The sequence below is a fragment of the Orbicella faveolata genome, unplaced genomic scaffold (assembly GCF_042242905.1).
Source record: "Orbicella faveolata isolate gen_17 unplaced genomic scaffold, um_ofav_v1 contig_15, whole genome shotgun sequence".
NCBI classification, from domain to species: domain Eukaryota; kingdom Metazoa; phylum Cnidaria; class Anthozoa; order Scleractinia; family Merulinidae; genus Orbicella; species Orbicella faveolata.
Genome location: NW_028301542.1, coordinates 10,358,622 through 10,384,967, shown reverse-complemented (window position 1 = coordinate 10,384,967; position 26,346 = coordinate 10,358,622). Strand labels below are relative to the sequence as shown.

The following is a 26,346-nucleotide window of genomic DNA, read 5'->3' as shown; positions in this document are numbered from 1 at the left end:
ACAAAATGGTGGACACAACATATCACATTGTACAAAGGATAAGTAGTGCAAGTGACCTCTTTGATGAAGCGGTAATCATAGACCGTTCCCTTGCTAGGAAAGGGGCAGAGAAAAGGGCGTGGTGGGGGATCCACTATCTCCAAGATGTGATACTTGCTCTTACTTTCCAGTGACAGGGGACCCTGCAAGAGAACATACATATAACACTTAACAACTATAATTTCTGTGAAAAAGGTTCATTCCTCCTTTAAATTTTACATAACCTATCAGAAAGTTGTCAAAAAGATGTCAAAATTAAGAAAGAACTTCTTGAATGCAAAAGTACGGTGCACATCACTGTCTGAGCAGTGCCCAATTATTTTTCGAAAATACGTTAAGCCTATTTACCTCTACAATTTCTCTCAGTACTTTGTCAAAATCTTTCCTTCCACGAGCATCAATTGAAGCACCCAGAGACCACACACACGAGAAGAGGTAGATACACTGAAAGTAAGGCAAAAAAAAAACAAAAAAAAACATGAAAAAAAAATTCAAGAAATTATAAAAATGAAACACTACTGATGAATACCTCAAGCCAAGCGGCAACTTCTCTTTCATTGAGCTCTTTAAACTTCTGTTCGTCATGGAACTCATCCATCATGGTATCCATCAAATTCATGTGTGATTTCACCATGTTACTGTCTGTTGTCGGAGACAATTCCTACAAAGCACACATACATATAAAAACACACACATGGGTCATATATTCAGCAAGTATTTCTGTTAACAGTAGGTCTTTTTCTTACAGTAGATTAGTAAAGTTACGTACACAAAGAAGAGGTCTCTTGTAAATAAAAATCCACTGACTTCAAAACAGGCCGTTCATTTCATTTTCTCCATAAAAACTTGCCTTCAAAGTTGAGTCCAAGTGGATCATTGTGGATGTTGGGACATTTAGTGACTAAGTACTCGGAGTAAGTAAACATGATGACAAGAGTGACAACACATTACCTTGAATCCTCCTTTTCGAACAAACTGCAGCAGCGCCTCCTCCATCCTGTCGAACAAATCTTTAATGAGTTCCAAGTTCTCCTCATTCAATGTCTTGGGAAGAGTGCTGAGCCATGACACAAGCAGCGGCTTCCATCCTAGCATGTGAGGCTCCATGTAAATCATACCACAACGGCTCACCTGCACCAGATAAACAACAACTCTATCAATATCATGATGGTTAAGAACTCTGTGTTCTTTACAAGTTTTGTTGGAGCACCTGTGCAAACGTTCCTTTAGGTTCACAATAACCTTCCAACTAACTCTTGCAATTTCTTCTGGTCATTTAATCAATGTTCTTCATCTCCTGATTCTTAAGAATGTACTGGCCTTAAGGTCTGCACGAACACATCATATAAAATGTCTACTTACAGTAGCTGGCGAAGCAACCTCCAAATCCATTGGCTCAAATATCAAGTTAGTAGTTGGAGCAAGCTGGATTATTTCTCCACTGTTTAGGCAAAGCTGAAAAACAAAGTCACCTCTGTGAGCACTGGTACATCTCGGCAGATAAGCTGGTGAACAATCCGAAATTTAAAGACATGGAGAATATATCTAAGCCAAAAAACACTGGATGATATAATATGAATGAGATTAAAGTTATACTAGATACCTTTTTGTTATCGTCCAGCACAGTGTTCATGTTTTCTATCCAAACAGCGTCAACAGGCCCATCAAAGATCAGCCACTTACGGTCTGGAGTCTGTGAAGACGAACAACAACTCTGTTAACAACAGTTCAGATAAATTATTCTATAAGTTATTAACAATGCATTTGGAATTATCTTATATAGGAGACAATATGTATTTACGGTACTTACTGTTCAGGCAAGCCTTCACATTATCAACAGAATGCTTAGTTACTAGATCATCAGTACATTTCTATAACATGACCAATACCAATAATACATATCTGTACTTACAGTTGAAGTAGCAAACGCCCTGTAATTGACAGCCAAGACTCCATCAGACCACTCATGAGAGACTGGATCAAACTGTCCATACAGCTGACCCATAGTGATGGCTTTGGGATTGATGATTACAGTCTGGACTTTGTTCTCTTCCATCAAGCCTTGTTCCGCCACATCACTCAGAGCTCGAGCCAGCACACGGTAAGCACATGTCTTGCCACCAAACGGCTCACCAACAATCATAAAACCATGACGCACAATCATCATCTCATAGATCTGACATTTTGGAAAAAAAGAAAATGAAAAGTGAATTCGCTGAAAAACACACTCAGTCAGTCTGACGGTCAGTCGGTCAGTCAGTCAGTCAGTCGGTCGGTCAATCGGTCCGTCGGTCCGTCCGTCAGTCAACCAATCTGCCAATTAATCTATCAGTGAATCACTTCTGCAAGCCAGCAGCCAGCCCGTCTGTCAGACTGTCAGTAGTTTAATCTCCTTATAGAGGGTTTGTCAGCAGACTTACACAGATCTGTTTGACAGCAATCGATCAGTCTCACCCACAAGTCATGATACAGTTAATCCCGATATTACAAATTCGTTAGTAAATTACTTACAAAAGGTAATTGATTAGTAAATCGCCAGAGCCACCTTACAACTACCATCTCAGACAAACAATCAAACTAACCTGTATTATCTTAGTGAGGAACTGATCTGCCATCTGTAGGTTCAATGCCTTGCAGTTTTCTTGAACAGCATTTGTCAAAATGGTGTAATCAGGTTTAGGCAGCTTAACACCAGGGAACAAATCTGAAGTGATTCCCTTGAAAGAGTGAGTACAGATACAGTGAGTATCCCGCATGACGTTATGATTAAGACAATCAGTGAATTGCTTACTTCAAACAGTGGCAAATCATGAGCCAAGAACTTGGGTAAATTCACATCGTTGATGGAACGCAACATCAATATGTCTTCATTTTCTTCCGGATATTTCAACTAGAAACGAAAAATAGAAGCAAAAAATCAAGCTAAATACAGCTCTTACTTCTTGGTAATTAGACTTACACTAAACTGCTTACTGTTGGCTTTTCTATGCTTACGAATATTCCCTCCTCGCATATTACACGAAATTTTCGCGCTTTCCACCATCGGCATATTGACCAAATAAGTTGTTAAAAAAGATAAAAGTGTCTCCACGTATCAGTCTTTCAAAATCACTAATATGGAGCTGTTGTGAAAATTTTGTGTAATAAACTATTATACGAAAAGAAGTGACTTAGAAAAACATTTGACTATAAAAAATTGGGAGAGAACATTTCTTAAAAGCATTCTAAGATTTAAAAAGCTAAAAAGTTGATGTAAAAATCGACGACGTTTCGACGTTTCCGTAACGTCATTATCAAGTTAAAAATGTGTAAAAATTAGGTTCTATAAATACTTAATGATGGAAACAGACAACACATCCAGGTCAGTTCAGTTTTAATTCAACTTTTTAGCTTTTTAAATCTTAGAATGCTCTTAAGCAATGTTCTGTCGCAATTTTTGATAGTTAAATAAACTATTACCTTTAAGTTTCCTGCAGCAGTAAGAACAGACTTGACAGCTCTCATGCCGTAGTCATAGTGATGCTGAGATGACAACTGCTCAGAGCACAGCGTGTAGGTGGTGACAATTTTCACAGCCAGTGGTCGTGCCTGACAAAAAACATCAAATAAGTAATCCACTCAACATATAGGACGCTACTCAAAAGTAACTAAAGCTACAAATTTAGTTCTTTTAAATTTAGTAAATCTCTATACATTAGATGATACACAGTAGTTTACATACATTCACAAAACCATAGGAGTATAGTGATATTTCCGCAATCAATGCATAATCCGGAACCATCATAGCCACTGTTCGGAACAACGCCTACAAGAAGAAAAAAATAATGTTATATAAGATAAAAGTGCGGATTGGTATTATAAGAAATAACCATGTCCCACAGGTCAATGAAAAAATTACCTTAAGGTTATCAGGTAACTCAGATCTGCCAGCATAACCTGGGTTCATGGTGATGAATGTAGCACAACTGGGGTCCAATTTCAGTTCAGTGCCTTCAAACAAGAGAGTGTCTGAACCTGAGTTGATACCTGTCATTAAAAAATAGAAAATAGTACCACAGGTTCACCCTAGCTGTATTTCACCTTGTCACAATGACGAGAAGATTCAATAAAATAGCAATTTAAGAGCTGACTGTAAACATACCCATTTGAATGGTTAGAATCTGCTGAGCAACCACAGACAACACCTCCAGGTCAATTCGGTTGAATTCATCAAAGCAAGACCATGCACCACATGATGCCAAACCCTGTCAATCAAATAGTTATTGTGACAATCTTGAAAACTGATGGCTGCAGCAGAACAACTGCCAGTCGCTTCTACGTTCGCTCCTAATGTCCCTTAGATGGCTGACTGGCCTTGGCTACTTTTGAGGCTTTGTGCGATGACTTCTTTGTTATATTACCCCATCAAAATGCAGTGTCTATGCTTGTCTGATATCAGAAAATTCGGGCTAATTGCTGCAAGCGCGCACAAATGAAGAAATACAAACAAGCAAAGGGTTGGTGCAAGTTACGTCAACTTTGCCTACAGTTTACTCCCTTCACGTATCACTTCCTTCCCTGCTTCTTTCCATTTTAAAGATTCAAAAAGATCAAATTTTTCTTCTAATTCGGGAAAAAGAATGATATCAGTTGCAAAATGTTGCTGATGTTGTTTTACAAAACAGTGTAAAGAGACTGAGTTACCAGTGTTACACACACCTTGAAGAACTTTCCAAGTGCAATGTAATCCAATCCATCAGAACAGTTAAACACAACACATTGTTTAGCCACAGCTTTGGCCAAATCCTTAGTAGTTTCAGTCTTTCCTGTTCCTGCAGGACCCTCGGGTGCACCTCCCAAATGCAGCTGTAGAGCTCCAAACAGAGTCCTGCAGCAAAACGGATTTTAACAATTTAGCTAAACATAGATAACGTTGTTCCTCTGAACAATTTAGAAATCACTGTTACTTACTTACTGAATCAATGCGTTGTTTCTGATAATACTAAACAATACACATAGCTTACAGATCAACGCGTTTCAAAAGTTTTGAAGACAACGTGTGAACATCAATTTGCACGATATGTGGAGATGTAATTCAGACAGAAAAAAGGTAACAGTTGTGAAAACAAAAGTCCAAACGAGATCATAGGTAGATACTTACCTGTAGCATCTGTCCGTGAGAGGAGTGATAACCAGTCGTCCTGAGTTGCCGAGATATTCATAGCCATAAGCTAGTTGGGCACTAATCATTCTTGTCATCACGTTCTCCTCCTGAACAACAACAATATAACTTGAATATAGAAAATATTTTTTGAAATTCCTGCAGAACGTTTCAATCTACACTGAAGGACTTTCTACAAATGTCAACTCAAACCGATTTGTGTTTATGAATTCCACACAGTTATGCCGGAGAAATAAGCAAGAATGGACAAGTTCATAAATAAGCACTGGTCGTCTGCAAGTGGAATCTTCTACTTGATTCATAGTGCTTTCAGTCAGACCTGGCACCTACTCAAGCTGTGGTGGGTGTTGTGTTATAAATGGCCAGCTATTCAGTAATGTCGGAAGTTTTCAAAACTTGGCCCTCTAGTGGAAGTTGATATGAGCCTCTCTTACTGCTCTCTATTTAGTGCTGCACTAGAGTAGTTACCTACTTCAAACTTATTGACAGCGTGATTTAAATGTACACAGGTCGCTCTGAGCATACAATGACTACATCAGTTATCCCATGACAGTGTCTATGAAAGCTAAGTCAGACATTGGTTAGCACAAGAGCGATAATTATTCAGTAACATACCTCTATGTAGTATCTTAGCTGTGCCAACCACTCAAAATCGTCTTCTCTTTGGACACCTACAGCGCAATCAAAACAAATGCACCACTTATCCATCGAACTCAGGTGATAATTTAATACGCCTAGCTATCACATGTCTGTTCGAGGAGACAGGCTTGAAACAGTGTAGAAAAGAAATAATTCCTCGTTGTATTACTTGACTACGATCATTCTTGAAGGTCAAAACAGTCACACTAAACCTGAGTACTTATCAATTGAGTTCAGTGTGAGTTGTAAACCTCCTGCTCAGTTAACGCTGATTACATGTAAAACCTCACCTAGTTCACAGAGTTTAGCTAGCACATCTCTAGCATGTACATCCAGTACTACTAAGGCTCCTAGAGTAGCTCTGTTCTGTTTTGACAGTTTACCACGTACAAGAGCCACAATGTCATCAATCTGGCTGTTGTTGAGCTGTAGGTAATCATTCAAGGCCTGAAACAACAACCATCCTTTAATCATGAGGAATTTCTATTATATAATCCTGTTAGCAAAACAATTTTAAAACATCATCATCTTGCAGTACCTTGGCTCCTCCTTTGATTGCTTTATGTATTTCCAGGGTCCAATACAGCTGCGAAACACAAAGAATTGTCTGACCCGGCCAATCTCTCACCCACTTAACTCGCTCTGTCTTCTCATACGCTTCTGTTGCTTCCATGATGACCTAAAAAGTATTTTCACATAAATAATTGAGCCACTCCTTATAGTGTCAGAGCGATATGCCCCCACTTTATGAGTCAATAAGTAAAACGTTTACTGGAGATGACAAATCTGGCATATTCTGTCCAGGATTTAAAATTTTGTGTACTTACATACCAATTGTTATGTTAGTGAATAGGCAAGTTTACTTACTTTAATCAACTCCAATTGCAACTAGTACAGGCATAATAGCTGGTTTAAGTTCATATCATTACCTCCTCCAAAGAGCTGGGCATAGAATTTTACTGATATTCTCCCCGATACGAACCTTTCTAATACTAGCAATCATGTCTTCTTGTAGCTCCAGTAGCCACTTTTCTACTTGTCCTCTAGCCTTTGATGTAGAAATTGTGTCTTTGAGGGGTACAACTTCACCCTCAGAACTCTTCATGTGGGTGATGTCTAGTGTGTCTGTGAATTCCAGTGATGCAATTCCTTCAAAGCACTTCTTTAGATGAGGTTGTACTCTAGAAAAATAATTGAACGAATGTTTGTTTTGTCAAAGTAATATACAGTAGTTTAGTTTGCTGTAGTATAGTGTGATTATCTGGGTGAGTGTAGCTCTGAAAAGAACTGTTGTTGGTGACTGACGTTTCGACAACCTGAGCAGAAGTCATCTTCAGAGTCAAGTAAATAGTGTTTGTCAGTCGCTGATGTTGTAAGTCTGGTCTGTTCAAACTGATTGGTCTGTTTAGCCATGATGAAATTGGCTGAAACCCTTGTTAACAGTCATTGGTGGATTCTAGTAAGTTTTGTTCTGTCTAATTTGTTAGTCAAATTAAGTCAGTCTGAGGTCAGTTTGTCGGTTTTGTTTTTGTCCTAAATAAGTCTTTTGTAAGGTGCCGGTAGTTGTTGACATCTGTTAAGAGGCGCTTGTTCTAAGTTAGTGTACCAGCCTTCCAGAGTCAGTCGTTCGAAATAGTTTCTACTGTGGGTTTAGCATCGAACAGAACCCAGTCAATTCTGTGGTTTGTCAGTTGATGATGTTCAGCACATTATGTGATTGTTGGCATCACCATTTCTCGCCGCTCGTTTGTGTTCTGTCAGTCTCGTGTTAAGGAGCCTGACGGTCGGAGTATTTGATCTTGTAAACTACTCCCTGTCTGTTGTTGTGTTCGTTCCTGTTTTAACGTTGGTCAGTACATTTAGTGCTGTAAGATGGCTATAGGTTTGTTGGCTACATGGATGTCGTAGGGCTGTTTGATGGTCTCAGAAGTGCCCTTAATGTAAATGTAAGGTATAGTCACTGTAGCAACAGGAGTCGGTTCTGTTCGTTTTATCAGTTTCAGTAAGTCGGTGAGTGGTCAGCATTACAGTTGCTCAGGTGAAATCATGTTCAAGGTATCTGTTTTCGTCAGATAAGCTTTCCGCTGTGAGTGCGTCATAAACTAGTCGTGCTACTCTCGCTAAAGTCTTGATAGACGTGGCTTTGTGTGAAGTCGGGTTGTAGGATGATTCGTCAAGTAATCAATCTCTCGGTATGGGTCGGATTTCTGTACACTGTTGTTCGTAGTTCGTTCCCGGAGTTCGAAGTAGTTGCGGGTTACCAAACAGTCTAGAGATGTCTAGTCCATTTTCTTTGGTCAACTGACTATCGGCATTTTGTTCGTTAAGGTGGTTGTGACAAGCATCAATTTCGAAATTGTCTCAATACCTGTAATTTCATGAAACGTTTTTACTATTGGTCGTTAATTCTGTAATTAAGTAACACATTTCTAGACTTGGTGAAATGTGATAATCACAGTGAACATAGCGCCAAAGAACCACAATACAAACCTCTTTGGATCTTTTGTTTCGGAAAGAATTTCCAACAGCTCATCATTTGACAGAAAGAAGAACCGTGGAAAGTAAAGTCTCTTCTTTTCCAGGTATTCATTCAGTCCCTAAACAAGAGAGTCGCTTTCCATTAATAATGATAACTTTATTTACTCTTGTACATTTTACAGGTTTACAATTATAATATATAAAAAGAAGAAAAGTACAATATGAGTCTGGTGAATGAAATAACCCGAAAGTTAGTCACCACCAGTTCTGGTAATGTCTCGTAATGTATTGTAATGTGCCAAAGATGCGTGAATTTCAGAGCTTGGAGTCTATAAACATTACTTACTGTGAGAACATCTAATAAGTTTAGCAAGGAGAATGCGCTTTCTGTCTGGTCGCCAAAAGTTCTTGCAAAGAATATTAAAGCCCGATGGAATAATTTTGTTTAGTTTGTACTTTGTTCATGCGGGTTTTGTACGCACTTTCCTATGCTATGCAAATGAAATGTGAGGGAAAATGATTCTGTAAGAATGTTGCTTCATTTGTGAATGAATTAATAACTAATAACCAAACCTGCTGAGTGTGCTACCAGGTCTTAACACACAAACCTTTAAGATGAGTTCAAGCAGTTCATTTGACTTCTTTAGGCGTTCCAGCATCTTTTCAATAGCCACAACAGTGAGAACATGTCGGTCCTATGATAAATCAGCAGTTTGACAATCATTTTATTACAAACAAAGAACACGGCATAGTGCGCGTAATAGATACACTTATCGCACCAAAATTTGCAATTAGCCAATCAGACGCTATGTATACTGTCCTGATCATGATCCTGCGCTATCAGCGATATATCAGCGATACCTGTGATATGTATTTGGGTACAGTAAATACAAAATCGTATCGTTTTGGTATCCTTTGCAGGCATATCAGGCTCATGTGTATTCTCATGTAACTGTGTCTCACCAAAATACGAACCATGGCTCAATGAAACTCGCTTGATATGCTGCCGAAGCATACGAAAAAGGTGCGATTCGGCATATAAGTGTTATATCATGGTATGCTTGAGTTGAATGTGACTATTGAAACTAAACACTTTACTGGAGCTGCTAACTGTCTGGGAGTTGGTTTGGCTGTAATTAATATTTCAGTAGAAAACTGTCTAAATAACAATGTTGAAATGGTTGATTTATTGCTTGCTAAATGTGTGCTGTTGTTATCAGCCTTTTTCTTATGCCTTGATTAGTCAGTCTGCTATTTTACTGGAAAATCATTGAGATTGTTCTGCTGATTTTTAAATAGGTGTTTTCTTCCTCCTCACTGGAACATGAAGAAAATCAGCCAACCAAACCTGATGGAAAAGGTTGATAAGCAGAGAAAATTAATTAAAATTGAAGAAAAGAAAAGCAGGAAAAGAAACTCACCAAGACCGCAACCTTCATGATCTCTCTCCAGTTCTTATCAACAGTGCTGAATCGTCTGGAATGTTTATAACAACAACACATGAGACTGAATGCTACAAACCTAACAGATCACATATTAAGGAAGTTCACAAATTATATTATTACTGACCTTCCCTCCTCGGGCATCTGGGCCATGATGTCAGGCGAACTAAAGATAGGTTCTAAATACAGCCATGTAGCTTGCACTTTCAGCCACTCATCAATGATCTCTTGTGTCAGCATCAGTTTGCCTTCCCATTCCCTGAAAACAAAGCCACACAAATATCAATATGAACAAAGCCACACAAATATCAATATGATAATCATGCTTTGATGAAAACTTTCCACAACAAATTAGAAACTGGAAATCGTGGCTCTGGAGTGGCTAGAAAAAAACTAAAGAATTGCGTCTGCAAAAAAAAACCATTGGAGAAAGGAAAGAACCAACACAACTTAGACATGACCCAAGAGAGGGAAAACAGACAGTCTAGAAATAACAACAGAAATGTGATGAACATACTTGATTTCTGTCTCAAATGGTTTGATGAACGGTGAACCTCTCATAGTCTGTGTTTTAACAATCTGATCATCCAACAGTGTCTGAATGTCATCGATTGATGACAAAATGTGAGTTCCAGTTTCACGGTAGGGAATCATGATAAACTCGATCTGAAGGCAATGAACAAACAAATATCGTTAGTAACTGATATTAGAAGCTCGTTACTTCAAACCTCTGTTAATATAAGAGGCAGAATGTCACATAGACAGTTGTGGAGTTCTGCATCTCTGTCATATCAGTGATAAAAAAGCCATCCAACATATCAGTTTGTTCAAGTATGTAGTGAGTGATGGCCGCCACATCAATATATCAAACAAAGTGTAAGGTTGATCATCAAAGAGCTAAGCCATGCATCACTTGGCTTTGTTATTAAATAGTGTAGGGCTAAGGCTAAAATGTTATTGAAACACGATTTCCACTTTGCTGATCCAGTTTTGTTCAGATAATAACATTGAAAAGCCGTCAAATTGATTTTCCCTTGAATGAACTGTCACTGCAAATTTTGCAAACAACAAGCACGCACCTCGTCCCACTCACGGACCATCTTCTCCATGGCTTTTTCAAGAGAGAATTCCTTACTGGCAGCCTCACTAATGGTTTCAAACTGACCCAAGTAAGGTTCAAGATTCATTTCCACCATCTTAGCAAGGTTAGTGTCTTCATCAGGCTTGAGTGGATAGCCGAGGATCTCTGACATCATTTCCCAATGCCTATCACGAAGGCCCGGATTAAACAGCACCTGAACCAGGGGAAGGTGCTCTTTAAACTCGTCCACTTTAGCCTTCATCTGTACATTATCAACAGCAAAAGTTGTGTTATATTTAGAACAATAACAGCCAGTGGTAATTTTCGTAAAGAGTCTTAGTAGCATAATTGCATCTAACTTAGCAATAAAGTAACCATGTATAATGCTGGGAGTGTACATCTCTGATATCAGCCACGTAGAACCATTAATTAATGGGCACATTTGATTGGATCAAATTTGAAAAAGGAAGGATGCGTGAGCTAAAATTTCAAGTTGTGAGTACAAATGCCAAACCTTCCATGGGCATATTTCTCAATCTGTAGTAATGTGAAACAAAGGGTTAGAGCAGATTGGTTTACTGGTGTTTAAGATTTTTTCTTTGATGTCATTCTACGAGATATTCTTCCCACAACATTTATCTACACAAAGTTCAGGGCTAAAGTTAGCCTATTCGCAAATGTGATAACATCCATCGTGATAGGAGATGCACACGTAATTAATACTACACAATTCAGGCTCAGCCCATGATTCTATGCACATGAAGACTTCTGAAAGCCATATACTGGTAAGTACAGACATCAAACAATTTTAAAATTGGGTTGTAACAATGACATCACAACTTTGAATTAATCTTTAGCTTATCATACTTCATAATAACAAGTTACTTATATACTGAGCAACAGCAAATGAGGTTTACCCTTGCTGCAATCTTTTGTGCATTTGGTACATCACCAAACTGCTTCTCCAGTTTGTAAAGAGCTCTCCAGAAGTTGCCTGTCTCTCCATCAACTTTGTCTGGGTCCATTGTACCCCAGGGTCCTTCCATCCACTCCCTGAATACACAACAAGCCATAGTTTAATAAATTGACACCCACTCTCACAAATTATGTTAATTCTGTTAGTTGAAAGTGAGCTGTCAGATTTCTTTTACTGGGAACTTGAGCTTCTCCCAGTATGGCCCTTGCATTTGGTCAATAAATATACTGCATATACGGTATCACTTGTGCATCATTTGCATCACTGAGTTACTTACTTGTACTTGTTTTGAAACTCTACTGTTGTTTCATAGAGTTTTAAATAAGGATTCAGAGTGTTGATCAGCTGTTGTCGTTGTGGATATGATGTCACATCCCAATTGAAAGCTTCTTCTTCTTGGTTGAAAGCAAGTATCTGAGGAAAGGGGAAAATGTTACACTCAGGTAGGTTTTCTGTCAGTAAAGAATCATCACTTTTATTTAACTTTGGATCTCTCATTTAGCAGGGTTTTTTTCCATAAAAAGAGTTTGCAAAGTAGTTATCACCTTTTCGGCAGCTGACTCAAGTCTTTGATTGAGAGCTTGTGCTTTCTTTAGATATCGCTGAATCTCTTGCATGTCTCCAAATGACTGGAACTCCTCAAGCTGTTTAGAGTAGCTCTCTAATTCCTCTACAAATCTCTCACGCCGCATCTAATCCAGCAAGAAAAATAAATGTCCTTGTCAACTCAACTATGGGTATCAAAGCAGACTGAGCTGTCACTATAGTACAGTACTGAATTTAAATAATTTGCTATCTCATTACTGAGTGCTGTTTCTCTGATGTTTTAAATTGAGACAATATAAAATCATCTAATTCTCCAAGATTTAAAATGCAGTGCCATTTTTCATTATTAATAAAAGCTCTTGCCTACTACTGTCTGATAACCGACCATTATTTGTAGTTCTATGCACTTAATGAAAATTTAAGCTGGCAAACGTTTATTTGTATATTAGGTAATCGTGTTGATGTGGGTGCAATTAAGGATTTGAAAATTCTCTCCAAATTGCATGATCCCAACCTATATATAGGCGACTTTAATTTGAAATAATTTTCAAATATCACAAAAAAATTAATTGCTCTCAGAGCTTTCATACCAGTATTACTCTATTATGTGACTGAGAAAGTAACAAACACACATGCATTAATTTGCAGTGCATTGCAAATTTAAAATGAACAGTTGGCCTGCTCTCAACCAATCACAATGGACAAATTTTCTTTAAGCTATACAGTAAGTGCCTGTAACAGACAAATTAATTGCCCAGCTTCAGTGCCAGTATACCTTGAGGCTGTTTTCATACTGAAGACGGTTTGCATTAATGATCTTCTTGTGTTCTTCAAACACCTCTGGCATACGGAAGTGCCACTGAAACACGCTATTGTTTAGTCGCATGTCTGCAGGAGAAAATGATGCATAATCCACCTGCAACAAACAAAACAAGCAAACATCAGCATTTATCCACCTTCAAAGAGCCCCTCATTACCTTGGGAAGCCGACAATAAAAGCTGTTTTAATTTGTATAATTCAAAGTAATAATTTCTAAGAAAATGCCAGTATGACCATAATGCCAGTACTACAGGCCCTGCAAGTTCATACAATTAAGAAAATAATTAGCGCATAATTAATCAGACAAAACACTATATCCTTGTAAAATCTTAAAGTTGTTTTCAATGACTACCACATTTTGTTTAAAACAAATTTACTCCAACAATCTCAAATGCTGATCTCAGCTTGATTTCATATAGCGTAAAGACTAAATAAGACCATTATCCAAACAAAAAAGCCTGGTTTTGTTGGTAAGTTATTCTTAAGGTCCTTATTGTGATGTACATGGAAGTAACCACTGTATTTGGTTTGCTCTTCTTTTTTATTTTAGTTAACAAAATTGACTTAAACTTTAATAGGTGACAAAAGCCTACTATAAGAGTTTGTATGGGGCTCAGCAAAGATTCGAAATTTGATTGAAAGCTATCTCTGCTTTCCTTTGACAAGCTGAAACAAAAGTTTGAAACCTTGACTGGTGTTATTTCTATTTTTTCCTGAGCACTTCTGTAAGTCATTTGAGGGATTTTGGTTTAAACCGAAAATTCATCAAATATCTTGCAAAAGCACCAGAATGACAGAGGAAGGACATCTGGTAACATCTTAAACTTGATTGTCCAAGAACTTGTCACTGGAAAATTATAATAGCTGTGAATTAAATTTTAAACCTATACAAACTATTAAAGTACTCCATGAAAACACTTACAGTACACTTTGGCCACCTGTGACATTTGTTAAACATTGAATGATTACATTTACAAGATGTCCAGCTTTTTATTTCTTTTTATCATATAGATAGGACTGTGCGCACTCTGATTGGTCAAAAACTTGTGTTTTATCAGAGTATAAAACATAGAAAAGTGTGTTTTATTGTTTTTTGGCACATCACCTCTATATCATAAAGCAAGTGAACAAGCCTAAGCCGTGTATTACACTGTGATAAAACACTCCGCACATTTGAGAACACTCAAGAAATGTAGAAAACACTCGTCTGTGGTTCATGTTTTCTACATTTCCCTTGTGTTCTCAAATGCCCGTTGTGTTTTGTCCCAGTGTAGTACACAGCTTAGGCTTCTTTTATTTGTTAATCACATGCACCACATGATAACTCTTCCCTTTCCTTTTGCTGTTGATACTTCACAATTTTATCATGTCCAATGCTACAGTGCTCTTAGAACATAATGTAAAATTTTTCTTCCCCAGGTTTTGACCAGTTGCATACACAGCCTATTAAGCTATTTAATTGGGTCCTATTATCAGTCTAAACCAAGTCACTTTAAAAAAATCTTCTGAATCTTTAGGCATGTCTAAGAGGTGTATTTAATCACTTGACTTTTCTGAACTGATCATCAACAATACATGTAGTTTGGTGTCCCCATTTAGCATGCACACCAGTACATCATTACAGTAGATGATTTGCCAAATAATACAGTTCTGACTGACAGAAAGATGGCCTGACCCATTGAGGAAGGCCGTTTTATATTTGACTTCAAAATATTTTGAAAATCCATCCAAGTCGACTTATAAAAGTGTGCATGTAGCCTTACCAAGAAGACCAGTCTGTTCTTGGTATCTACAAGTCTCTTTTCAAGGTCAAATATGGTCTCATTCTCCACCTGTTCAATGTAGTTCTATAAAGGAAACAATACAAACAATAAAACACTATTAGCCTTGAGTGTACAAACTTGGTAGTGAAATTAAATGACTAACAGACCTTGTGCATATTCACTATACTATAAATGTAAGTACATATAAATAGTTTAAAGTACTAGCATTTTTGAAGAATGTTGTTTCAAACAAAAAGAAACAGATAAAAAAATCTAAAAATTTGGGCTTGTTTGCTGTTTACTAAATGTGACATGGCACATGACAGAGTTTCTGGGCAATCAATTTCAAATATCATCTGTGACTCCTGATGCTCCATTCTTGGGAGCGACATTTTGATGTTTTTTATTCTGTTTCTTGAAAAGTAAATGATCGTGAACAGAGAACCATGTAAGTATTTTTATTACACTTCTCAGTTACTACATGTGCTGCAATTGGTCGATTTAGTGCACTGTAGGGCCTGCAAAAATTCAAATTTGTTTTTGTTGCCAAATTGTTTCATGATTTATCACCTCTTAACTTTTATAGCAAGTAAAGGTTTATAATGTTCTTCTACTTTAAACTGTGTATTAAACCATGCCCATGACTAAACAGCAATTTCAAATTGACTTGTTTTGCTTTTGACGTGCGTCAGAAATTGGAAGCCGATCCATGTGAATAGAAATTGTTCCAGATTCATCAGACACATAGAAGAGATATAATAAATATCCTACTAACCTTGTCTTCTTGGTCAGTACTGTAAATGTTACAGATCTTTGTTTTTCCTTTGATTTATGGCCCCCGTGCTTAGCGCAAGAAAACTTGGTGCGTAACTTATAGTGTGGACCAAGAAGATGAGGTTAGTAAGTGGTTTTAGCAATTTTATTAACGGGTATTTTCAAACCTTTAGCTCCATGAGATGTTCTGTGTTAGCAGGAGAGGTCAGTGCTTTTTCTGCTATCTTCTCATACTCTTCACAAAGCCTTACAGAGGCAGAAAAATCAAAGTTTAGCTACACAATATACTACCAAAACAGGTAGAGTGACACGCGAAACAGTTGCCGTTAGCAACAAACGAGAACATTTTGGGTCACGTGGCTTGAAAGCCATCAAATGAAAAGTCAAACGTATGTGAGCACATTCCTTCATGTGGTCTGTGGTTCAGTTCTTCCAGCCTGAGTTTTTCCCACGTGCTTCTTCTCATGATCAGTCGTCGATCTTTCGCTCTGATTGTTACTAAGTAGTGCAACATGATACAGATAAAAGTTTTTTGATAACATTTCTTTTCCTGAAGATCGATGTGAAGTGATAACGACAGACGAGAATGAGGTGGCGACTTGCGATAATCTTATGAAAATCGTACAGGATAAATTCGGGATAAATTAGAGTGTTTAGGTATGTGAAGGAATGTGATCACGTGTGCTTACCTATTTGGTGTCAGTTTTAGACCACGTGGGCTTAATTCAAATACGTTTCTCGACAACGGCAACTGTTTTGCGCATCTCTGAAAAAAACAGTCTACCTGTTTCGGTAGTACATGTCTTTCAATTTTTTTTTTTTTGGACACACTTTAGTTTTCTCCAAGCATCCTTGTAAGTCAGTACACCTTTTTACTACTGATCTTAAATGACTGAAGTCTGGTTATTATATGTATGATGCATAACAAAAAGCGATTAATATAACGAGCAGTGATAAATTAATAAAGATGGTGAATTTTAAGCTCGGTAATGAAATGTGAAGGTGAATTAATCAACATGACACGAGCGTGGGACAAAGAAAAATTCCGAGTCCCCGACAGGAATCGAATCCATGACCTCCCAAACACCGGGCGGGCGCTCTATCCACTGAGCTATGAGAATTCATGGAGAGCGAGGTCATTTAACTGAGTTCATATATGACATATATGATATTCATATATTCATATATTCATATATGATATTTTTCTTTGTCCCACGCTTGTGTCATGTTGATTAAATCACCTTCACATTTCATTACCAAGCTTAAAATTCACCATCTTTATTAATTTATCACTACTCATGATGACTTCGATAGTGTTGATCCTAGCAGTATGCAGGACACCTGTCATATATGAACTCAGTTCAATGACCTCACTCTCCATGAGTTCTCGTAGCTCAGTGGATAGAGAGCCCGCCTGGTGTTCGGGAGGTCATGGGTTCAATTCCTGTTGGGGACTCAGAATTTTTCTTTGTCCCACGCTCATGTCATGTTGATTAATTCACCTTCACAATATAACAAGCACTAGGCATAAATCTGCCAATTGAATTAACAGTTTTTTCTGAGGTTAACTATGTACGTGTACATGTGGAAAAATGAGTTCCTGCCAACAAGATTATTATGCACCAGTACCCATAAACATGGTAAGTTTTCAATCAATCAAATTTTCAATACTTTACAAACCACTAGACTTATAATTAATAAGGGTGGTGAATACTGCAAGCAACATACATGACTTGTGCTGAACATTACCGTTTGTTAAGCAGCTGATGATCTTTGCTCATTCTCTGAAGCAGTTTAGTTCTTAAACCATCTGCTCTCTTGGCTAATGCCCTGATTAACTCATCACAGTGAAGTTCAAACATTCCAACTCTTGTCACCTTGAGAAAGTAATGATAATTCCTTTGTTATTTCAAGCTGATTGAAGAAATTGTAACTTAACATAGCCGCACTTTGTCATGTATACATATAGCTTGTGGAAGTTTGTCAGAACTTGAAAAAGCTGTGGAAACACTTGCCTGTTGGCTTGTGTTCCCACAGCATTTCTTGTTCTCCCAAACTTCCTCTTGAGTTTCTATATATAACTCAATAGAGACACATGTTACATGTTTGTTATTTCTTAAATAAATTATAATACCTTTTACATGTAATATAATCAAACAGAATAGCAAAATAATGAAAATAACTGTCTGATAGGACTTAAAGGAAACTGCAGGAGTTCATTGAAATGTTGCAGTTTTACCTGGATCAGTCCTTTCTGAATTGATAACAAAACACAAATGATATAATGTTATAAATTAAGGCACTGCTAAGTAAGTGAAATTCTTTCACAATTTATGTTTTATGACACTGGGTTAACCAAATAATAATTACTGAAAAACTTTGCAGTGAAATAAAATTTGTTTTAAAATAGTATCACACATTCACCCAACACACTTGATTGTAAATGTAAACTTTCATTTGGTCTTTAACAATAAGTTTAGGCAAACTTAAACTTATAACCACAGTTAAACTTATAACAATAACCACATTAGTAATATAAATGGAAGCCCACACCACATTCTTATTTATTAGTTACATCTACCTTTTGAGAGTTGTACTGAATGCTGTCCACCAACTTAGCATACTTTTCCACTTCCTGAAACAAGAAAACAAAATGTTTTATGAATAAATCTTTTTCTTCTGCTAATTGTTTGGCTTTAGTGCAAAAAGGGCACATATTGCTTTTTGGGCTGATTTTAATTTTTTAAGGATCGAGCTAATTTTTGGCAGACTGACTTGTTTTGACATGAAAAGCGTCATTCTGTGATTGTTTTGCTGTTTCTCTACTTCTTTCAAAAATACAATCATCTATTTACAAAAAACTGTGTTGTCAAAGCTGCTTAAAGTAACCGTTTAAGTTTGCATCACGTCAAAATCCACCTTCAAAGGATTTGCTCTAAAACATGCTGCTTGGAAAACTTGGAAAGTTTTTTGCATAATTTATGTTATTTCTCGAAAACAAAGTGCAAATGAACAAAAACAATTAAACAACAATACTTTTCATGTTTAAACTCATCGCAAATAGATGAGCTTGGGAACTGGTGCCTTAAAGGTTAGCGGGGTGCCAAAGCCATAAGCCGCTAGGAGGTATCCATGGCAACCCTGGAAAGCAGGAACCACCCAATGAGCGTCCGCTAACCGGCACCGTCACACTGAAAGAAATTCAGTGGAATCTACTTACCTGAAGAATACTTACCCTGACCAAGAACAAAACGGGAGGGAGGAGAGGGTGCAAGAATCCGCAATGATTCGCGAGCAAAGCAGTGCAACTGATCCGCAACAATCAGCAGAATACACTACAACACTATTATGCAATGAACCATAAACCCCTGCAAAACCCCTGAAGGCCGCCCCACAGGTCACGTACTCCCAAACGCGGAAACCGCTGGCTGCATAAGCTCATATTTAACTTGCCTAAATGATATTAGCTGGATGGGCACACTAGCTAGTTGCATTAGCTCGAGTTTAACCTTGCCTAAATGATATTTAGCCACATTTAAACTCATCGCAAATAGATGAGCTTGGGAACTGGTGCCTTAAAGGTTAGCGGGGTGCCAAAGCCATAAGCCGCTAGGAGGTATCCATGGCAACCCTGGAAAGCAGGAACCACCCAGATGAAACCCTTCTCCTGGTGCTTGGAGAAAGGAGGGACCCAGGGACAGGGTGACATGGTACCTCCGATCCCCCCAAACCTACCCCCAAGCACCACTCAGCTGGTATAAAGGGCAAATGCAAAATAAACACATACCTAGGAAGCTAGCCACGGTGGACTGCAAGTCCAAAAGAAAGACCCAGGAACATCATGCTACAGCAACCAGAGATAAGCTCCAAAGGGCGTTCCAGGTAGCGCAAATGCTTTCCTCAAGCCAATTTTGTAGAGAGGGCAGCTAAGGCATCCGACGGGGTCCTAATGTAGAGCTGATAGGCATTGCTTGACCAGCGGCCCATGGACTGAATCAAATGATCTGGTACTCCATTGCGAGCAGCGACAGTAGCAGCCCCTATACGAAAGCTATGGCTCGAGAAGTTACCAGGAATCCTGGCGGAGACCATGATCTGCCGAAGCCAATCCGTCAACACAGAACGTGAGAGGGGCTGACCACTCTGGAACAAAAACAGGGGGCCTGGAGCATCACCCCTGAGCGCAAGGTAAGTCATAAGAGCATGCACTGCACACAATGGATGCCTACCAACGCCGATGTGAATGAGACAGCCCTTCCGAAACGGATCAGTCTTGGAACCTTTAATCTTAATGCGCATGCATGATGGGGCTGAAGGTGAATCCACCGCAACATCCTGAACACCCAAGTGCAGAGATGACGAGAAGCTAGACAGGTTGGGAACAGTGAACTCGGACGCACGAAGGAAGCCAAAATATCCCAATGAACAAGCTGCCCAGAACATGCAATGGTCCGGGAGGCAAAGGTCAAGAGACCGCCAAATAACCAACATCAGGTCATCAGTAATGGGAAGTCGCGAAGAAGAAGGAGAGCCTTGACAGCGCTTGATTCCACGTACAACCCGTTGAAGACGAAGGCAATTCATAAGTGGGTCAGGGAACCCTTGTTCAATATGAAGGGCTCTAACCCCAGACAGATACACCTTGATAGATGAGTGCTGAATAGTTCTCGCAAGAAACGTGACAAAGAGGCAAAGTGTCCATTCGTCTGCTGGGCACGGGGACCCAGAAGGATGTAACTTGCCAAGCTGACGGCAAAAGGAAATGAACTTTGATTGTGCTGAAGTGTATGAACGGCGTGTCGAGGGGGCGAGCCCTTGAGACAGAAAGGAAAAGCACTGTTGCTCTAGGGCAGAGAAGTCAAGTCCGCCAGAAGCTCCGGCGGGATCCATGTAGGGTGAAGCTGTGCATCCGGGACCAACTGCCTGAAGTCCTGCCAACGAAAGCGAGACAAAGCATCAGCTATCTGATTGTTAACCCCAGGTACATGTTGGGCAGAAAAGGAAAAACTATGATGAGCGGCTGCCAGAAGCAGGCTGCGCAGTAATCGCATCAAACACGGTACTTTAGAAGTCCTGGAATTCAAAACATGGACGACAGCATCGTTGTCTGAACGGAAAAGGACATGCTTCTTGCACCACATGTGTCCCCAAACATGAGCAGCGATGACAACTGGAAAGAGCTCCTTATAAGCGATGGACTGCTGTTGTTGAGAAGGAGCCCAGGAACCAGCAAACCAAAGGCCCTTGAAGTATGCTCCATAACCAATTGATCCAGCTGCATCAGAAGCCACCTCGACGTCTGCCTCTGGCAATAAACCTGGGAACAGCCAAAAGCTGACACCGTGCCAATCTGACAAGAATTGGTGCCACCACAGGAGGTCCAAGTGAAATTCCCTGTTAAGGCGAACCGGGTGATCCCTTTTGCGAAAGCAGCATAACAGGTCGATCATGCGACGCAAGAAGGTTCTCCCAGGCCAGACCACTTTTGCCGCATGATGCAGATGGCCAATGAGAGATTCTAACTCCTGCCTATTGCACCATTTTCGAGAAAGCCAAGAAGTAATGAGATCTCGCAAAGCGGACAATTTCTCGGCGGGGAGACGAGCGATTTGATTAACGGAATCCAGCTCAATACCTAGGACCACGAGCACAGTTGAGGGGCCCACACACTTGCCGGGGTGAAGTGGCAAGCCCAAACGTCTGCATACTGACACTGCAATACTCAAGTTGTGCGCACACTGAGATGACTCAGGAGGGCCAGCAGTGATGAAGTCGTCAAGGTAGTGCAGCAGGTCTGGAATCTGGTAAGAATGCACGAGGATCCACTCAACCATGTCTGCTATCGCATTGAAGATGAAAGGAGCTGATCGAAGGCCAAAGGGGAGAGCCAGATCCACATAGTATTGATTACGCCACTTCATCCCCAGCAAATAACGGTCAGATGGATGAACAGGAACATTGCGGTAAGCAGCCTCGACATCGAACTTAGCCATGAGGGCCCCCTTTCCCAGTCGAGACACTAGGCGAATAATTTGATCCACAGTTATGTAGTGGAGGGTAAACTCATCTGGGTTGATCCCATCATTGACACTAGCCCCCCCTGGGGAAGACAAGTCCACAATGAGGCGCCACTTTCCTGGTTGGCCCTTCTTTGGAATAACACCAAAGCTACTGACTTGGAGGTTGGGGAAGGGGGGGGAATCGAACGGGCCAGCCACCCTTCCCAACGACACCTCATTGGCTAAATAGTCGTCAATGACAGACTGATGCTGGTGCGCAGATGGTTTGTTTTTCTTAGCCGCCTTAAGCTTTTGGGCCGGGCAGAAGCCCAATTTGAACCCGTGACGGATTCCATCCAATACAAAATGAACCTGCTGTTGATGGGGATGGAGCCGCAACTCCCAGGCAAACTGCTCCGCCTGCAGAGGAGTGACTGCTGAAACTGGGGGGAGAGGAACTAGGGAAGGAACACAAATAGAACAGGAGTCAATACCTGGCCCCATAATATCTAACCCCAACCCAAACCCCCTAATTGATGCACAACCTGGTAAACAACAAATGCCACGAAAATAAAACTGAAGCGACTAGATTTAATTCAAGCACAAAAGGTCAAAAAAAAAAAAAAAAAAAAAAAAAAAAAAAAAAAATACAAGTGGTAAATATGCCCTCCTAAAACGAACGAACAACAACATAGAGTGGTGGGAAATAACAAACATAACACGGCAAATGACAAACAACCAATCTGATAGTGTCTATTCGCACCTAAACCTGCAGCTAGAAGTCCTCCACCCTAACAGCAAAGTCAAAACAGTATGGGAGGGCCTAATGACAACTATTAAAGTCTGCTACTTCAATCGCTTAGCGCCTGGACTTGCTGCTCGAGCGAGAAGGAGAAGAGTCAGCTTGCCGTTTGGGAGAAGCTCGGGACTGGCTTGGTGGCTCGCCAGGGCAAGCTCCAACGCGGTGCGGACCAAAGCAGCTGGAGCATTTGTGTGCAAAACGGCATGATGACGAAGGAGCAACACAACGGCCTCGGTTCCACGATTTGCAAATAATGTGGGAAGACGTAGCTCCATGTGGCTCCGTGGATTCATCTGACAATTCACGGCCAGGACGGACAGAGGCCCCAGCCGCGTGGAAATTAAACAACTGGACATTTATGGCCGACCAGTCCGTCAAGTTCGTTGCGGCAGCGTGTTCGCGGAAGGCCCGATCATACGCCAACCAAACCCGACCGGCGAACTGGCGATATGTGCGGAGAATCAAAAGCTGGTATTGCAGCAAATCCCTCCACCGCTGAGGGAAGTGGGACGACAAAATGAGGCTGTACACTGAGAAAGCCTCCAGCCAACTCGATATATCCTCAATGCGCCGTTTAGGTTTTTTAGGTGTCGAAGTTAGCACCAACCGACCGTCGAGCAGCAACTGAGGCTCGGACTCAGTTGAAACTATGTTAACCGAAAGCAGCTCGTTCAGCTCTACAAACTTCCCAGCCACAATCTGGCTTACGAGCTTCGCTGGAATGGGCGAAAACCCAGGGCCAACCACGAAAGCCTGATGCAGTATAGGCGACTGGGCCGGCGAAGAAACACCGCCGAGAGCGAGCGACACGGTCCCAATAGCGGAATTGGACGAAGAAGTTGCGAGTGCGGGTATTGGCGAGGCAAACGTAGAAACAAAAGAAGGCACAACAAAATTGGGCCTACCTTGCGCCGTAGCGCTCGCAGCGACCGCCGAAACTGGCGGAAAGCCAACGCCAGAGGCTGCCAGGGCTGAGACTTGAGCATCTAGCTGGCCAGAAGATAGAGACGATGGAGGAACGCCCCCAGGCATGGCCGCCTCCGGCACACTCGTGGATGAAGAAACTGGAGGCGTCAATGGTAAATTTGAAGCTTGCTCGGCCGCGAGGGCTTGCTTGACCGCATTGATAACCGATGCCAAGAAAGCGGGAGAAGGCTGATCAGCAGGCTGAGCTTGAGACGTCGAAGGAACGACCGGCGTCTGTGAAGTTGATGGAGGGAGATTTGCATCATTGGGACGTGGTCGAGTCGTCTCAGCAACAGAAACAATGGCATCGAAGGCCGCCGCTTGACTGTTACGGGTTGACCTGGCCGTCATTATTGTATAAACAATGATAGACAACAGCTCTTGAAAGAGAACAAAGGCAACGAAGAGGCAAGAATCCGCAATGATTCGCGAGCAAAGCAGTGCAACTGATCCGCAACAATCAGCAGAATACACTACAACACTATTATGCAATGAACCATAAACCCCTGCAAAACCCCTGAAGGCCGCCCCACAGGTCACGTACTCCCAAACGCGGAAACCGCTGGCTGCATAAGCTCATATTTAACTTGCCTAAATGATATTAGCTGGATGGGCACACTAGCTAGTTGCATTAGCTCGAGTTTAACCTTGCCTAAATGATATTTAGCCACATCAAAACAAGTCAGTCTGCCAAAAATTAGCTTGATCCTGCAAAAAATAAAAATCGGTATATGCCCTTTTTGGACAAAAGCCTTCAATTACTAAAAACAAGAAACATTCTTACCTTAGCAAACCGAGGAAACTTGTGACCCTCCAACATGAACTGATCCACATCTGCCTCAGCCTGTAAAGTACGTAAAATCCTGATGTTTAGTAAAAATAATTCAACCCATGATTCATGCAAAGGCAAAAATGACTTGAAATATTGCTATCTGTCATATCAGTATATTCCTAGCCTGTGAACAGGCTCTCTAGTCAAGGATGGGGCGAAGAGAAAGTGAGAAGAAAGAGTAGTGTCCCACGGCACAACAAGGACTGCTGACGCTAAAAATTAAAAGAGTAAACACAGTACCGGTGCTTGGCATGTCCAAAAATAAGGAGATACTTGTTGACCCTAGACAAGTACATGGCTCATGCACTGGAAAACCTGGGATTACAACTCGCACAAGAAGAGGGTTTTTCTGACCTGTATATCCGTCAGTAACAGGCAACATAATGTACTTGCGATGGTAAAATCAAACAGCGGAGCCCAACGTTTACAATATGAATGGAAGTAAGTAACTTGTTCATGGAATATTTCAAATTCTATCCCTCCAGAACTAATATGAAGATAGCTTAAAACATATCTTGTGATAGAATTGAGTCTAAAAAAAAAACAGCGAAAGTACATGTCAAAGTCTACAAAGCGACATCCAGTTAACCATGGAAACTATGCAGACCTATGACCTCTAAAAAAAACATTGGTAAAAGTACAGTGAAACAGCTCTACTCTACCTCAAATTCTCCCTAATAACACAGCACTAACTAAAGTGACCTTCAGAAGCTTGTGTGAAGAAAGGCCAACAGACCAAAGATCAAAAGAAAATGGGAGCCTGTCAACCTAGACATTGTACAGTAAACTTTTCCCAAATCCGGTAGGAAGATTCTGAAAACATCCATCTTCTCAGTCACAGATCGCAAGCAATGTTTTTGCTTTTCTTTCAGCTGTGTAAAATGAACAAAATTCCTTAGCGAATCTCTCCCCTTCACACAGATCATCTGTGATTCGCTCACTGCCAGATGACACCAGGTCAACACATCAATAAGCACTTTTTTAATGGACTGGGTCAGCAAAATGGAGATGTCAATCAAACCTGTCAACAATCAGTGACCTGACCAATTAGACGTTGCACTAGATTCTAGTGCACAGTGGGTGCCTTGACACAGTGGCAAACAACCATTGTCCACAGGCTCTGACTCCCCAGCCCCCACACCATTCCTCCTCAGCCACTTCGCTCTCAGCCAATTCCTTCTTGGCCCTTTTAGCCACAGTCAGACCCTTCCAGCCAAGGCCTGTTCACAGGCTAGTGTATTCCACTTTTAGTGTACATTTATGTAAGTATTTTAACAGAGAAATACTAGAAATGTGAGTTACCTTTCTGGTTATCAGGTCCTTGAATTTGTCATAAAATTTCAAATGTTCTCTAGGTCCAGCCATTTCACAAGCTATCACAGCTTCTACCTATATTGGGTTGAACAAATATAAGAAAACAACATTGCATGATGTAACCATTGCTTAATACAATTATAGTGTAGCCAGTTTAGTGTACATCAAACACTATACAACGGATAGTCTTTTACATTATTCAGCCATAACTGGTGTTAAAGGTTATAGCCCTGAATATCATATGGAACAGTAATACTAAGGATTCTTAACTTGGAACTTACCTTTGCCTTTGCATCATTAATGATTTCTTCTGATACAACCGGTTTTAATGTTTTCTTTGTTCCAGACTGGAAAAAAGCAATAACAAAAAGATCTATGATAGATGTCAATTGTGCCAAAACTTCATGTATCACATTCTGTGACCACCAACCATAAATAAAACCATTACTCCTTGCAAATTGCAAGCCAAAATGTGCAGTGCAGTAAAGATATTGATTCAACTTTAAGGTGTTTGTCAAGCATAATGTCTTCATCTTGTCTCCTTACAAATTAAGGTATAAAGCCCATAAGGTGAAACATATTGTCTTGATCAGGTTCACTCATTTAAGAAAATAGAATTGATTTAGATAATTTTTTGACTCAATAATTTTGACTTTTATTGAAAGAATGATAATTCCTCTTTTCTATTTTTAAGCTCATCATGTGTGAAATGTT

General features: G+C 40.1%; 2 protein-coding genes and 1 long non-coding RNA gene across 3 annotated transcripts in view; 1 reads left to right on the top strand and 2 right to left on the bottom strand.

The window, feature by feature from the left end:
* Positions 1-23,058, top strand: part of LOC149113489 (uncharacterized) — a 67,665-nt gene extending 44,607 nt beyond the window's left edge. Inside the window, exon 2 of the long non-coding RNA XR_016206824.1 lies at positions 22,328-23,058. This is a non-coding gene — a long non-coding RNA (uncharacterized LOC149113489). The remainder of the gene's footprint in view (positions 1-22,327) is intronic.
* The window catches only part of LOC110051317 (dynein axonemal heavy chain 7-like), a 72,306-nt gene that overhangs the window by 22,695 nt on the left and 23,265 nt on the right, over positions 1-26,346 (bottom strand). Inside the window, exons 14-49 of the mRNA XM_089288381.1 lie at positions 25,914-25,979; positions 25,621-25,707; positions 24,271-24,330; positions 18,301-18,354; positions 17,469-17,596; positions 15,887-15,965; positions 14,946-15,029; positions 13,138-13,278; positions 12,362-12,508; positions 12,094-12,230; positions 11,758-11,893; positions 10,839-11,102; positions 10,277-10,425; positions 9,887-10,018; positions 9,739-9,793; positions 8,926-9,012; positions 8,330-8,436; positions 6,822-7,020; positions 6,378-6,518; positions 6,130-6,286; positions 5,816-5,871; positions 5,180-5,289; positions 4,738-4,906; positions 4,181-4,283; positions 3,938-4,065; positions 3,761-3,844; positions 3,499-3,627; positions 2,831-2,929; positions 2,622-2,756; positions 1,952-2,215; positions 1,643-1,732; positions 1,402-1,494; positions 991-1,170; positions 569-700; positions 388-483; positions 57-182 (exon numbers count right to left, since the gene is read on the bottom strand). Of these exons, the coding sequence (XP_089144507.1) occupies positions 57-182; positions 388-483; positions 569-700; positions 991-1,170; positions 1,402-1,494; positions 1,643-1,732; positions 1,952-2,215; positions 2,622-2,756; positions 2,831-2,929; positions 3,499-3,627; positions 3,761-3,844; positions 3,938-4,065; positions 4,181-4,283; positions 4,738-4,906; positions 5,180-5,289; positions 5,816-5,871; positions 6,130-6,286; positions 6,378-6,518; positions 6,822-7,020; positions 8,330-8,436; positions 8,926-9,012; positions 9,739-9,793; positions 9,887-10,018; positions 10,277-10,425; positions 10,839-11,102; positions 11,758-11,893; positions 12,094-12,230; positions 12,362-12,508; positions 13,138-13,278; positions 14,946-15,029; positions 15,887-15,965; positions 17,469-17,596; positions 18,301-18,354; positions 24,271-24,330; positions 25,621-25,707; positions 25,914-25,979 (4,404 nt within the window). The remainder of the gene's footprint in view (positions 1-56; positions 183-387; positions 484-568; positions 701-990; positions 1,171-1,401; positions 1,495-1,642; positions 1,733-1,951; positions 2,216-2,621; positions 2,757-2,830; positions 2,930-3,498; positions 3,628-3,760; positions 3,845-3,937; positions 4,066-4,180; positions 4,284-4,737; positions 4,907-5,179; positions 5,290-5,815; positions 5,872-6,129; positions 6,287-6,377; positions 6,519-6,821; positions 7,021-8,329; positions 8,437-8,925; positions 9,013-9,738; positions 9,794-9,886; positions 10,019-10,276; positions 10,426-10,838; positions 11,103-11,757; positions 11,894-12,093; positions 12,231-12,361; positions 12,509-13,137; positions 13,279-14,945; positions 15,030-15,886; positions 15,966-17,468; positions 17,597-18,300; positions 18,355-24,270; positions 24,331-25,620; positions 25,708-25,913; positions 25,980-26,346) is intronic.
* Positions 18,453-24,161, bottom strand: LOC149113488 (uncharacterized). The gene is made up of 2 exons (XM_089288384.1): positions 23,426-24,161; positions 18,453-20,650 (listed from the first exon to the last, which is right to left on the bottom strand). The coding sequence occupies exons 1-2, from the start codon at positions 23,835-23,837 to the stop codon at positions 19,620-19,622; spliced, it is 1,443 nt and encodes a 480-aa protein (XP_089144510.1). The 5' UTR covers positions 23,838-24,161; the 3' UTR covers positions 18,453-19,619.

Bases quoted from the DNA above. Each gene is read 5' to 3' on its own strand.
- LOC149113488 (XM_089288384.1), bottom strand. From the start codon at position 23,837: ATGACGGCCAGGTCAACCCGTAACAGTCAAGCGGCGGCCTTCGATGCC. The intron at 20,651-23,425 runs GTAGGCCCAATT...TTTCGTTGGCAG, and splicing joins TGCGAGCGCTACGGCGCAAG to GACTTCAGGCAGTTGGTCCC.